The 13,406-nt window shown below is 37.4% G+C and overlaps 1 protein-coding gene across 4 annotated transcripts in view; it reads right to left on the bottom strand.

The window, feature by feature from the left end:
* LOC128095027 (vomeronasal type-2 receptor 116-like) overlaps positions 1-12,006 on the bottom strand; it is a 54,536-nt gene extending 42,530 nt beyond the window's left edge. For 2 of the 4 annotated variants that reach the window (XM_052713685.1, XM_052713686.1), the window contains exons 1-4: positions 11,810-12,006; positions 7,530-7,821; positions 6,438-7,250; positions 4,843-5,070 (exon numbers count right to left, since the gene is read on the bottom strand). In XM_052713685.1, coding sequence (XP_052569645.1) covers positions 4,843-5,070; positions 6,438-7,250; positions 7,530-7,821; positions 11,810-12,006 — 1,530 coding nt within the window. Of the gene's footprint in view, positions 1-3,636; positions 3,649-4,842; positions 5,071-6,437; positions 7,251-7,529; positions 7,822-11,809 lie in introns of all 4 variants that reach the window. The other 2 variants (XM_052713688.1, XM_052713687.1) reach the window with 2 other exon arrangements.
* Between the last annotated feature and the right edge of the window lie 1,400 nt (positions 12,007-13,406).

Below are 13,406 nucleotides of genomic sequence, written 5' to 3'. Positions count from 1 at the left end.
TGTCTCTAATTTTCTTTCTATTTCACTTCATTTCAATGTTTTCCCACATTTTGTAGAAGTGCTCTCTACAAAATGTGGGAAATGTTCATAAACGCATATATTTGATTCCCATATTGATACTAAAGTAACTTTCTTGAACTAATGCTGTTGTATGTGTGTTTTGATAAAAGAAGGTGACCATTAACACCTAATTATTACAGAAAATTATTTTCCATTTGCTCTTATTCGATATTGGATAGTTTTCTGGTAGCTGATTTTCAGGCTGTTATTTAAGTGCTGTCTATTCATTCCTTTGATCTCTTGTGTCCATCTTGCTTTTCAGTGTGAAGGGCTTCTTCAAGTTACTGCTTGTTTCAGTGGTTATGAATTGCTGTAATTGTGTTCATTGTTCAACTTTCATCTGTCTCCTTCTATTACTAGTGATATCTTGCTGTGTATAGTAACTCAGCTTGGAAGTTATGTCCCTGTGTGTGAGAAATGCATCATGGGCCGGGTGGCAGTAGCGCACATCTTTAATCCAGCACTTGGGAGGCACTCGGGAGGCAGAGCTAGGTGGATCTCTGGTGGATTTTGATGGACAGCCTACACAGAGAAACCCTGTCTCGAAAAAGAAAGAAAGAAAGAAAGAAAGAAAGAAAGAAAGAAAGAAAGAAAGAAAGAAAGAAAGAAAGAAAGAAAGAAAGAAAGAAAGAAAGAAAGAAAGAAAAGAAAAGAAAAGAAACACATCATGGATATTCTGCTTCTTTAAACGTGTCCATGGTGGAATCTGCTGTTATCTAGATGGGGCCTTCTATGACTGGGGCTTCTCTTCTGCAGCATTCCATTTCTTCTCCTTGTTACAAAACAATTTTAAGTAACATATTTCAAGGCCTTGATCTTTTCTGGTGTTAAGTGTTTGGTATTTAAATGACTACTGTATGTAGATGGCCACATATCTCATTGCATTTTGAAAATTTATACCTATATTTACTGGATATAATGTTGATTCTTTTAGTGTCCATGATTTGTAAATTTGATCTTCTAATCATATCCCCTTGGTCATCTATGTTTTTCTTTCTTTGTTATTGTTTTACCTTTCTCATTGTTTGAATTTTCTTAAGCATAGCTGGCGTTCAAATCTTGCTATCCTATCTTCAGCCTGATAGATGATCTAGATGAGAATTTTCACTGATATTTTCCTTTGATTTAATTAGCTTTTCCTTCACATTTTTTATTTTGAATTTTTCATTATTTTGTGTCTTTTATGATTTCCTTGGATACATGCTCACTCAGTGATTTTTTTGTTATATCATTTTATTCTTCCAGACACCTCAGGGATATTTTTTTGTATATTCTTACAATCATTCTTTGAATTCTTTGTTAAAATGTCATTGAATATAATCGCATTTAAGTCTATTACTATAACATTTAGAGTTATTTTGCTTGGGTATCTTTATGATTATGTTCATTTGTTTCTGCACTGGGATTTGCATGATTGGGAGCAGAGCACTGGCTGAATTGTTTTTAATCCTGTTAATTCTTCAACTGGATGTTTTAGTAATGCTCAACTGAGCTATGGTAAGAACAGAAATGATATTTCATTACTACCCTCTGAATGGATATTTAGCTCAGTAGCTACACCTTTAGTCCATGTGTGCTTTTCCATGCAAATAACTCTCCTCATCACTCTGAGGAAGATCACTAACTGTAAACTTTATGCTATCTGAACAATCTAAATATCACCTCAGATCAAGCCTGAAGACTTTCCTGAGGTTAGCTTTTTTAATATTCAACCCACTCTATAGTTGGTCGGTTTGAATTGGATATCTTAAAACCACTCACATCAGAATCCATGCCTACTAGTATGCTGAGGACACACAATGGGATATTTCCTTTACTGCTGGTTATACAATCCCATGTGGGACATGCCAACTCCGGGTCCTATTTTGGGCATCAGCAATTTCATAATTTTGGGGGTTTTTTTGGTTTTTTTTGTTTTTTTGTTTATTCCCAGTCATTACAAGACAGCTAGGCAAAGGTTTGCAGGCCTTAACTGTTGAATTTCATGCTTCACAACTTTAAAGAAAAAGGGGATATGGCCATGCTAAATATCTTGAAGGCATTGCTTAATAATCCCACAGTTCTTGAATGAATTGAACTGACCCTTCACTGCCCTTGGTGGAATTTGCTACATAAGTCTTGCCTGTATCTTTGACATTTTAATGTTTAAGTTTCTTGCTGATAAGGGCCCCCAACTGAAGTTTCTTGCTGATAAGGGCCCCCAACTGAAGGCTAGCACTGGGATAATGTAACAATTCTTATAAAAACTGATGTTAAGGAGAAAAAAAGTATGGTGGTTCCCTAGGAGAATTAGCTATGCAAGAAATTGAATTTTCTATAGAACCTATTACCCTTAGGTAATAGTATAGGTATTAGTAAGCATGAGGCATAGGATTTGGAAAAAGTAATTAAAGAAGAAAAATTAAACGAATTTTAAAAGTTGACAAACTATAACTGAATAATTTGATTTCATGTATTCTTTGGCAAAAGAAACACAGAACTATTTTTTACAGGAAAGAATTTTGATTGTAAAATTAATGATAAGTCTCGGTACTGCTGTTTTAGGAATCTTGATGTTCTTTTACTCTTTGTTGGATTGTAATAAAGTTAGAGACCATATTGAAACAAAAGTTTATGACAGAGACACAAACAGAAACATTTTGTATCAGTGCACTGCCTAGCTTCCTGAGGAGACTTGTTACAACAGGACTTCTCTGATTGTAGAAAGAATAAAGAGAAATACATGGTATTTTAGAGGTCAAGGGAAAGGATGATGGTCTTATGTCAAATTTAAAAGAAAGAATTTAAGCAAGGGAAGGAGGAATTAGATTTCTGTAGAAAGATCAAATATCTATTATAGTAGATTAAAAGAATAACAGGGAGTAGGAAATTAATTCTGATGTGTTAACTTATTCAAACTTACATAGAGATATCCTGTGTAGTTTTATTGTAACCACAAGGATTTACACCACCAATTTTAAAGAAACAGTAACTAAGTTAAAAGAATTGATTTCATCATAATGTTAGATTTTAGTTCTAAATGAAATTTGCTGTTTGCTTGTTTTGTTTCTTTTATTTTAGTATGCTTATGTAATCATGGAAGACTTTAGAAAAAGTATATGCCATGAAAAGACTTTGTAATCAATGATTAAAGTATATAAGGAAATAATTTTGTGTACACATAAAGCCTGTAAGAGCTGCAAGTTTTCATGCTAGGACAAGTCATACAGAGATATGCTTCCTCTCTAACCATCACTTCTAAAACGAAAGTTGAAAGTATCCTCGAGTGTGATTTCTCCATCACTGCTCTTACATGCAGTCACTTCAGACCCTACCCTCATCCAGAGATGAACAGTGGCAATTTACAATTATCATGAAAGCCAAAATTTATTACTACCAGTTCCTCCCATAGAGAAGGAAAGTAGGCACATTCTTGTTATTTTGAATGAACTATGCAAGAATTATGGGGAAAAAGCAAAGTTTCCTAGTGTGAAATTTCATTGACATTATAATTCAGGGCTGGAGAAATGGTTCAACTGGTAATTACAATTGCTGCTCATGAACAGGACTCAAGTTTGATTTTCAGGACCATCTGACTGACACTAAGGTCTATCATGTTCCCAGGAACTTGAATCATTCTTCTGACATTCTTATGTACTAGAAATACAAATGTTCAACAGACATACATGCAGAGAAAATATCCATACCTACCTTTAAAAAAAAGAAGGAAAAAGTGAGTATTTAATTATCGAATACCTAATATGGATAATGAAAATGTTAATTTGTGGTTAGAAGTGTTGATAATAAAGGACCTTTTTGTAAGAAGGTTTGCAGAAAATTATATCATAAAAATTAATTTTGCATGCACGTTGACTTGACTCTATCCTTACAATTAGCCTAAATCTTTTCATCATCTGTGCCTAATGTTCAGCATACAGGAGAAAATCACTATGTAGTAATCAGAATGGTACCAAGAGAATATTGCTCACTTTACTGGAAATAATATTAAACATTGGTTATAACCAGTATATACTTATATTAAAATCATAAACAGTTTCTGATATGATATAAAATACACTCTGTGTATGTCTAAAATAATCAAAGAATTACATAAACTATGACATCAAAAGTAAAAAGAAGAGAGATAACATAGGAGGCCAGAGACTGGTTCTTAGTGTGACAATCTCTTTCATTTTACTGAGTTACAAGGAAGAACAAATGGACAGACTTGACTGTAGTGGGTAGCTATTCCAGCTTTTATCTGGAAGTTCCATCCCCCATTGAGGCTTCAGTAACTGTCCACCCTACAAGGTGGGGCGGAGAGAGGATGTTGAAGACCTGAGATCCGGATACGCGGGCTCCCTTGGTTCCTGGACCCTGGATTCTGGAGATAGACTGAGCAGAGTGCTCCAGAGAACACTGCCAGACTGTGCCACACCTTTCCCAGACCCTGTTCCCTCTCCTTTTACTTGTAAGTTACGCTACAAAATAAACCTTCCTTTTAACTACGTGGAGTGGCCTTAATAATTTCACCAATATCTGGCGCCCAACATGTGACTCTGAGATTAAGAGTCTCATGCTCTACCGACTGAGCTAGCCAGGCTTCCAAAGAGATGCACTGAGGGACTGGTGCGGCTCCGAGAAGACCTGAAGAACTAGGGGTGGTCAAACTGGCAGACCAGCGGAGGAAGAGGCCTTGCTGACCAGGGTTGGAGCTTCCAGATCAAAGCTGGAATGGCTACCCACTACACTTGACATGTTACTACTGTGTAATGTAAATCAGTACAGTTAGGTCAGACTCACCTGTCTACTTTCTGTGGGCCACCATTTCTTATATTCAGATAAACGGATCTGTTGACCATGAGGAAAATATGGGCTAAAAATTCCTATCTTCACCTTAATTCCAAGACCATGTAGAAAATTCCAAGTAAGAAAAATGTCATAGTCTGGCTGTAGTTTTTCTTTCTGGTTCATATTCACTTTTTCCCCAACAGGATTAGTGAAGTGAGTCTTCCTCAGAATGGAGTGCAGCTGAAAGACAGTCAGCATTCTATATTGAATGTGCCCTTACTGGAAGTCGGAAAACATATCTCAGCTTCATCTTAAAGGAAACTTTATTGAAGGGGCCAAGGGTAGAAATCCTTTCTGCCGTGAAAGAAAATGGAAAATAAACTTTTCATAATGTTCCTATCATTTTTATTCTCTCAAAGAAAATTATGGAACACAAACACAGACATACATTCAGAAACAAAACATAGATATGGACTATACACAAACACAGACACACATACACCAACACTGCTAAACACAGAGATATGCACATCCATACAGATATAAATACCTAATACTCCCACATACTCATTTACACACACACTCACATGCACATACACACACACACACACACACACACACACACACACACACACACACATGCCAACACACACATATGAACATACTGGCACACATAGACAGAGAGACTTATACACTTAAACTGACACATAGAAAGATAAATATAGAAAACTTATACACAAGACCACACATACACATAGTCTCAGACAAACACACACAGGGAGACATACCGAGATACAGACAACCACACAGACACATTGACACAGTCCAATTTATGCACATATCCAAAGACATACTGACACAGACACTCACTCACACATACACAGCAACATATATGCAAGTAAATACACAGAAACATAAAAACACACATAGGAAAATACACAGAAAAACAACACCCATACAGAAAGACATTGACATAAGGCAAATTTATGCTCACTACAACAAACAGACAGGTAGATATGCTGCTAGACTGAAACACATACACACAAAGCAACACAGATATATACACAGATACATAGAAGCATAAAAACATACATTCATACACACTGAGAAACACCCATTCACGTACATGAATATACATGTATGTACTGAACTGAATCACAGAACAATTTCTTGTGTAATTACTCTCAGAATTATAAGTGAGGTACCCAAACCTAGAGTGAAGGTGGATTCAGTTAAGAATGCTTTTGAAAACCAACTCCTACACTGACTACCATGTATTTTATAATTAATAAGTGAGGGCTCATTTTCTCAAGATGTAGAGCATTAATGGGGAAGGACTGATCTGTTTCTACTATAAGAACAGTGTGATGATATTCAGGAGCTCTCTAACAAAACCACTGTTTTTTACTGATAAATTGTTTCTTCCAAATGATTGCCTTTGTATTAGAGATTTATACCAACATCCAGATTTACTTCCTCAACAGGAAAAATGTTCATAAATCTTTCTAATGGAATATTTATTAATACACTAGATTTGGGCATCTGACCGACTCTTGAGAGCTATAACATTTATAACACAGAAAACCTTCCAATAGAAGTAACACTACCTTCAAACAGTTAAAATTGTGTCCTTTCCCATTGTCCATTGACTGATTTACTTGTTGTTGAAGGTGTCTCTCATGAAGGGCATGGGCCAAAGCATACACAGCATTGTATAAATCGTAACTGGCATCATTAAAGGCCATGTCAAAAGTTTGTACCATCAGCCATTCCAGTGAGGCATTGGATGAACAATTCTTCAGTGTCTTCCACTTAGATTCTGTGACTTCACAGTTAAATTTCATCCACTCCAACCTTGCCAGGTATTCATCTGAGTATCTGAGATGGGTCAATGTCTGAGCAAAATTTTTAAAACCAGAAATCTCAGTATGGTGGTGAGCAAAAGTTATTGTTCCAAGGGATGAGGTAAGTGTGAAGTCTCTATTACTTGTAGTGTCATCCCACTGTGAAGTGGTGACCCATATTTTCTGTATACCTAGAGATTCCCACATTCTAAAGCTCACAGCTAGAGTACTGTCTGTGTCTCCATAAATGATAACTACATTTGTGGATGATGTCATGATTTGGTTATAATACACTTCAGCTCTTGACATGTATAACTCCATGTTGACTGGGATCATGTTCACAAAGGCGAAGCAGACTGTATTTTTTTCCATCTCTGTTCTCAAATATGAGAGAAATTGAATACCTTGATCATTGTCTGAGATGGCCAGCCCAATCCAGTTCCAGTTGAAGTGAAGCATCAAAGAAATCATGGCTTCGGCTAGAGTTGTGTCCTTGGGGGCCATCTGATACAGATATGGAAACTGTTCACAATCACTCAGGATAGGATGGAAGGGTCCATAGGTGAGCTGAAGGAACTAGAACATAGGCGACAGCATGAGGTAGCACACATGCCTAAGAACTTATAAACACTATTCTGCCAAGGGTTCAAGAAACCTCCTCTTATCTACTATTTCTTTCCTCATCTCTGTTTACACAAGGAAATGTGGAAGTCCCATCAAGTCTCTGAATTGTACCCTTGCACTACACAGTTTGACATAAGTGTAAGGCCAGTCTCCTCCTCACACTCTTCTTAGCATCTGGGAATGGTACCAACAGACATGGCATTTCTTGCAAACCCACCAAAAAATCCTCACCTGCTGAGATTGGTAGAGGTCCAGGACTTTCCGCATTATGACAGATGTTGCCCAGTAAGGTCCTGTAAGCACCATTGCACACCCGATGTCGTCACGACAGACATAATTAGGGGGAGCATCCTGACTTTGTTCAGAATTATGCATGAGACTGTGTAATTGTGACACATGATGACAACCCCCTGCTGGTAATTCAAACACCAGAGACATATTTGGTAAAAGATCAGAGTTCCTGTTGACTTCATCAATGGAAAATGCCAAGGCTAGAACAAACTTGTAGCTTGCAGTTGGTGTTCTGTAGAAGGGTACAATGATTATTACAAACAGAGTTCTACAGATGATCATTTGTAGTCAGTACAAGGACTATCCTATCCTGGACGGTATTCCCAAACTCCCCCAAAGTTTGAAACAAATGTCCTGTGTTGTGAGGCTGGAATGACATAAGAAGCTGAAAGCTTGCAAAAGTTTTAAAAGTTCATGAGAGTGTGTCTCCAATAAATATAAGGACACATTAGCATCTTTCATAGAGAGCACTTTCCATCTCTGGTTTTCAAGTGCTTTCTCAGAAGATAAGCACAGTGGCATAGGTTTGACCAAACAGTAAAACTGATCGTGTTTTCATTTTGAAATTATTGAGCAATATGAAAAATACATGTGATGTGTCAACCAAGTTTCTGGTATTTTTTATGAAACAAACTGAATTGTATAAGGCATTCAAAGAAAGAATTGTGAGTGCACAGTAGTCTTTCTGGGGCAATGCTTGGCTCCTGTACTTGTAGTTCATTATAATTAGTGGGCAATACAGTTAACATATTCCCTCATGCCCAGCCTCATCTTGCTGATTTTTCTTTGGGATTTATCTACTGCAGGCACAAAATGTTTATTTTTTAATTAAGAAAAAATTTTCATTCATTTTACACACCAATCAAAGATCCCTCTCTTCCCTCCTCCTGCTTCCCCCTTCCCCTCCCAATCCACCTCTCACGTCCCCCCTCATAAGAAGGCAAGGCCTCCCATGGGGAGGCATATCCAGTAGAGGTAAGTCCAAGCCCTTCTCCCTGCCTCAAGGCTGCATGAGGTGTCCCATCATGGGTAGTGTACTCCAAAAAGCCCCCTTGTGCACCAGAAATGGATTCTGATCCTACTGGCAGGGGGCCCCCCAAGTAGATCAAACTACATAATGGTCTTGCCATGCAGGGGGCCTAGTCCAGTCTCATGCAGGCTCCATAGCCATTGATCCAACTTTCATGAGTTCCCACTAGTTTTGTTTGGTTGTCTCTGCAGGTTTCCCCCATCATGATCTTGATACAATTGTTCATAGAATCTCTCTTATCTCTCTTTGGCTGGACTCCTGGAGTTCTGCCTGGTGTTTGGCTGTGAATCTCTGCATCTGCTTCCATCAGTCATTGGAATAAAGCTCTGTGATGACAGTTAGGGTATTCACTGGTCGGATCACTGGGGTAAGCCAGTTCAGTTCAGGCACCCTCTCCACTATTTCTAGTAGCCCAAGCTGGGGTCATCCTTGGGGATTCCTGGCAACTTTCCTAGCACCAGATTTCTCTTTATCCCCGTGATATCTCCCTCTATCATGGTATCTCTTTCATTGGTTTCCCACTCTATCCCTGTTCCAGCTCAACCATTTCATCCCCTTATGTTCTCATCCCTATCCCCTACCCTCCATTGCCCACCCCTCATCCCCAGCTTACTCATGGAGATCTCATCTATTTCCCCTTCCCAGGGCAATCCAAGTATCCTTTTTTTGGTACTTCCATGTTAGTTAGCGTCTTTGGATTTGTGGGTTGTTGTCTGGTATTCTTTGCTTTATATCTTGTATCTACTAATAAGTGGGTACATACCATGTTTTTCCTTCTGAGTCTGGGTTACCTCACTCAGGATGCTATTTTCAAGTTCCATGGGAGTGCAAATTTATGCAGCCACTTTGGAAATCAGTGTGGTGGTTTCTCAGAAAACTGGGAATAAATCCTCTTCAAGACCCAGCTATACCACTCTTGGGCATATACCCAAGGAATGCTCAATCATACCACAGGGACACATGCTCAATTATGTTCATAGCAGCATAATTCAAAATAGCCAGAACCTGGAAACAACTTAGATGCCCCTCAACTGAAGAACAGATAAAGAAAATCTGGTCCGTAAACACAATGGGGTGTTTTTCTCAACAGAGAAAAACAATGACATCATGAAATTTGCAGGCAAATGGATGGAACAAAATGGTTTTTTTTTTTTTTGGTTTTTCAAGACAGGGTTTCTCTGTGTAGCTCTGTGCCTTTCCTAGAACTCGCTCTGTAGACCAGGCTGGCCTCGAACACACAAAGATCCGCCTGCCTCTGCCTCCCAAGTGCAGGGATTAAAGGCGTGTGCCACCACCGCCCGGCCAAAATGTATTTTTAAGATTTAATTTCTAAATAAATTTCAATACTAGAGTATATTTGGTAAATACATGCATCTCTGTGTGTGTGGACATGAGAAATACTCATTTAGGCCATAAGTTGGTAATAGATTTCATGGTTTTCAATTACACATAGCTTTAGATTTGACTGGCCTCAAACGAACAGGTATACATCTGCTCCATTTCCCAAATGCAGAAATTAAGAGCATATACCCTAGTATTGTTCATCTGTTTTATGTTTACACAGGAATGTTCAGTGTAATCACACTTGGTATATCATACCAACATAAATTTTCTTATACTGAGCACCTTTCATCTACATTTCCAGTTACAAATATATAACACTATCATGCAGCTGAGAACTAGGTACACCTGGAAAATGCAGTGAGATTTATTTGTGCCATTATTACATGCTTGTAAAATAAAAGAATATAAAGAATACAATATATGGAAAATATGTATAAAGTTTGCTAGTAAAATGTTCAACAAGTTAGTAGGAATAGAACAATACCATTTTGTTTTTAGATTTATGGGAAAAATATTAACTCCCATGTCTTTCTACACATTGCATAACATCTAACCAATAAATATAAACCTCAAACATACTGTTTCACTCTTAATGATTCACTCAGAGTTGAATATAAACTATTTCTCACTTAGAAATTTTACCACTGTGGTATCTTTATTTTTAAGTAAATATACTTATCTATACATTTTAAATGAAAATAATCTTATGATATTCATTATTATACACAGAAAATTATCATTGAAATTTTCAGTAAAAGTCAACAGGAATTTGAGATTAGAACTTGTGAAACTCAACTACTACCTCCTTCACACTAAACATTAAAAAACGTCAATGACTTGAGCTATTAGAATGGCCTAGTAGACTAAAGTGTGGTGTTTGAAAACAACTATTGGCAATGCACAAAATCAAAATGTGTGTAGTGCCTAAATGGTAAAATATGCAGCTATAATTATTAAAAGTTCTGAAAGAGCAATATAAGAGGTAGTAAACATGATATAAATGTAAGAGAAAAACAACTTATATATAAAGAGAGAAGACACATGCTTCTTAAGTAATAAAAAAGTTGAGCTAGTAGAAAACTGTTCTCAAGTGTTGCCAAGTATCACATGCCACAGCTGTCATTCAGCATGTTACAAGGAATGTAAGCAGTCACCACTATTAGTGATAATCTCTCATTTAAAAAAATGTAAACATAACATTTACAGTCTATACATTCCTTCTTCCCTGTAAAGAAAAAGTGAAGAATTGTACTTTGAAATTAAAGTCCAATGATTATACATGTGTATAAGTGAAGTATGGAGAAACAGGAACACATATGAAGTTCACAGTGGACAGTTCTCCTACTTCATTCTGGATGCAGCTTTAGAAGGCATAGTTTGGCTACAGGCAGAGAGCATTTGAGAGAATAACTGAATATCTATGTAAAAACTCTCTGGAGATAGAGGTGCCACAAAGCTTAGTTGCCCAAGCATATGTATTAGGAGTTACAAAATGATCAAATGGTCATCACAAAGTCTACTCAACACCCACTTATTTGCACCCATAGGATAATACTCAAAGATATCACTGGCTATAATGCTGCAGAAGCTCTCCAGAAAAGGGCTATATGTGATGGAACAAGATATAAAGTCACCTCCCCCCCTCCCCCCGCCGCTCAGCTTCTAGCCTTATAAGTAGGAGGGAAACTAAAAGTAGAAAAATAGCATTGAGTCTCTAAAAGAATTTGGGGTTGTTTCTTGGTGTGTAGATTAGGATAACAGGACAAAAGAGTCAAAACTTCTTACCTTAAGAGCCCTCAAGAAATATTCATGATGACATTTACATAGAAAATGCAAAGGAACTTACCCTACATTCAGAATGCGGTTGAAATACTCTTTCTTGACAGGCCACTTCACTGATCCAAGGGAGAAGATACAAGATGTTAACAAGTCTCCATCCTTGCTCTTATTCTGCTTCACTTTCCAAAAACACCTGGGATGAATGAAACTGGACACAAGCAGTGGAATGTTCAGGAGCAAGAACAGGAAAATCAAAGTAAGCATCTTTGCCCTACTCTATGTCTACACAGTGTGTATTGTGAAGGACTATTCAGATCAGCACATTATATGGGCATCCATGTATTCCCACCAGCTTTTATATCTGTAGCAAAAAGTAAGTCTATTTGTGCATTCATGATTCCTTATTTTCCAGGTGTTTTGTAAACTCTGGAGAAATCTTGGACAAACTGTTTCCTGGGGCTGTGCATTTGATGCCCATGTGATTAAATTTGGTTGATAAATATATATGAGGAGATCTCAGGTAGTTTCATTACATCACTCATGTTTGTTGAAACTAAGGTTCCTTGGAGGATACTATTATGACGAAATTTGATCCCAGGACTCCTGAACAATCTGTTTATGTTAATGCCTTTAGAAATGATGTCAGTATAATATGTTAGATAATTCACATTGAGACATTCAGTAATGGTTCAGGAAGGACCCACAAAGTAATATTCATGGTAACACACTGGGAATTGCATCACAAATTCCCTGTCAGGGAAAAGCAGCTCCACATTTAGAGCAATTCAGTTCCACACAGCATAAACAATGAGGCCTGTGCTATACCAGTGACAGTTACAGAATATCTAACTAAAGCCTGTGCCTCTCTGTCTTGAGAATCAATCGGGCCAAACTAAAAAATTTTCTGAATCCTGCTGGCCCACAACTATCCAGATCATTATAGAACCACTGTTACCTTTACAACATTACAAAAATGTTCATTTTTTTAATATTCAACATGATCCATAGAGATTTTGTGTGCTACCTTTCAAATAGTATATAAAAAAGAATATAAAATCTATCACTCCTACTCCTAAACAATTATTATTAAAGAGAAGATAAGGTGAATATTTGATTTCTAAAAGATGATCTACCTTCCCAAGCCTCAGTTCTCATAGATCTATTCTGTATGTTGATCTATTTCTTCTCCTTTATCTGTGATTCCCTACAATGTTCTTCTCATTTTACCATTAGTGGCTACAAATAAGTCTTGTTGTGTACCTTAGAAGCAAATAGAAACTGGGAAGTGACTCTGGGTTTAATATGTAAATTCTTTTATACCATTTCCCTAGTCATCTATTTTCATTTGCATTCTAGATCTTGAACGGCCAGTGGGAGAGTGTTCTGGTGAATGTGGGCTGATGAGCCTCTTTCAGTGGATATGGACTGAAGAGAAAGCAGAAGTATAAAGCAAGTCTTCGCTATAGGTGGATATATGTCTTACTTAGCACTGGAGATGAGGCAAACAGGGCTGGTGTTCTCATCTGGAACTTACTGTACTTTTAAAGATCAACATTTAAAAGTACATGACCTCTGATTCTGTGATGAGCTTTCCTCGGGGTGGGGGTGGGGGCTAAGATTTGGATAAAGAGGAATGTGACAGGGAGAGGCTTTCATTGGAAGAG

This window comes from Peromyscus californicus, unplaced genomic scaffold (genome assembly GCF_007827085.1).
Source record: "Peromyscus californicus insignis strain IS unplaced genomic scaffold, ASM782708v3 Scaffold_4__1_contigs__length_199733344, whole genome shotgun sequence".
In the NCBI taxonomy this organism is placed as follows: Eukaryota; Metazoa; Chordata; class Mammalia; order Rodentia; family Cricetidae; genus Peromyscus; species Peromyscus californicus.
The sequence above is the reverse complement of the archived record's forward strand: the minus strand, read 5'-3'. Positions and strand labels throughout refer to the sequence as shown.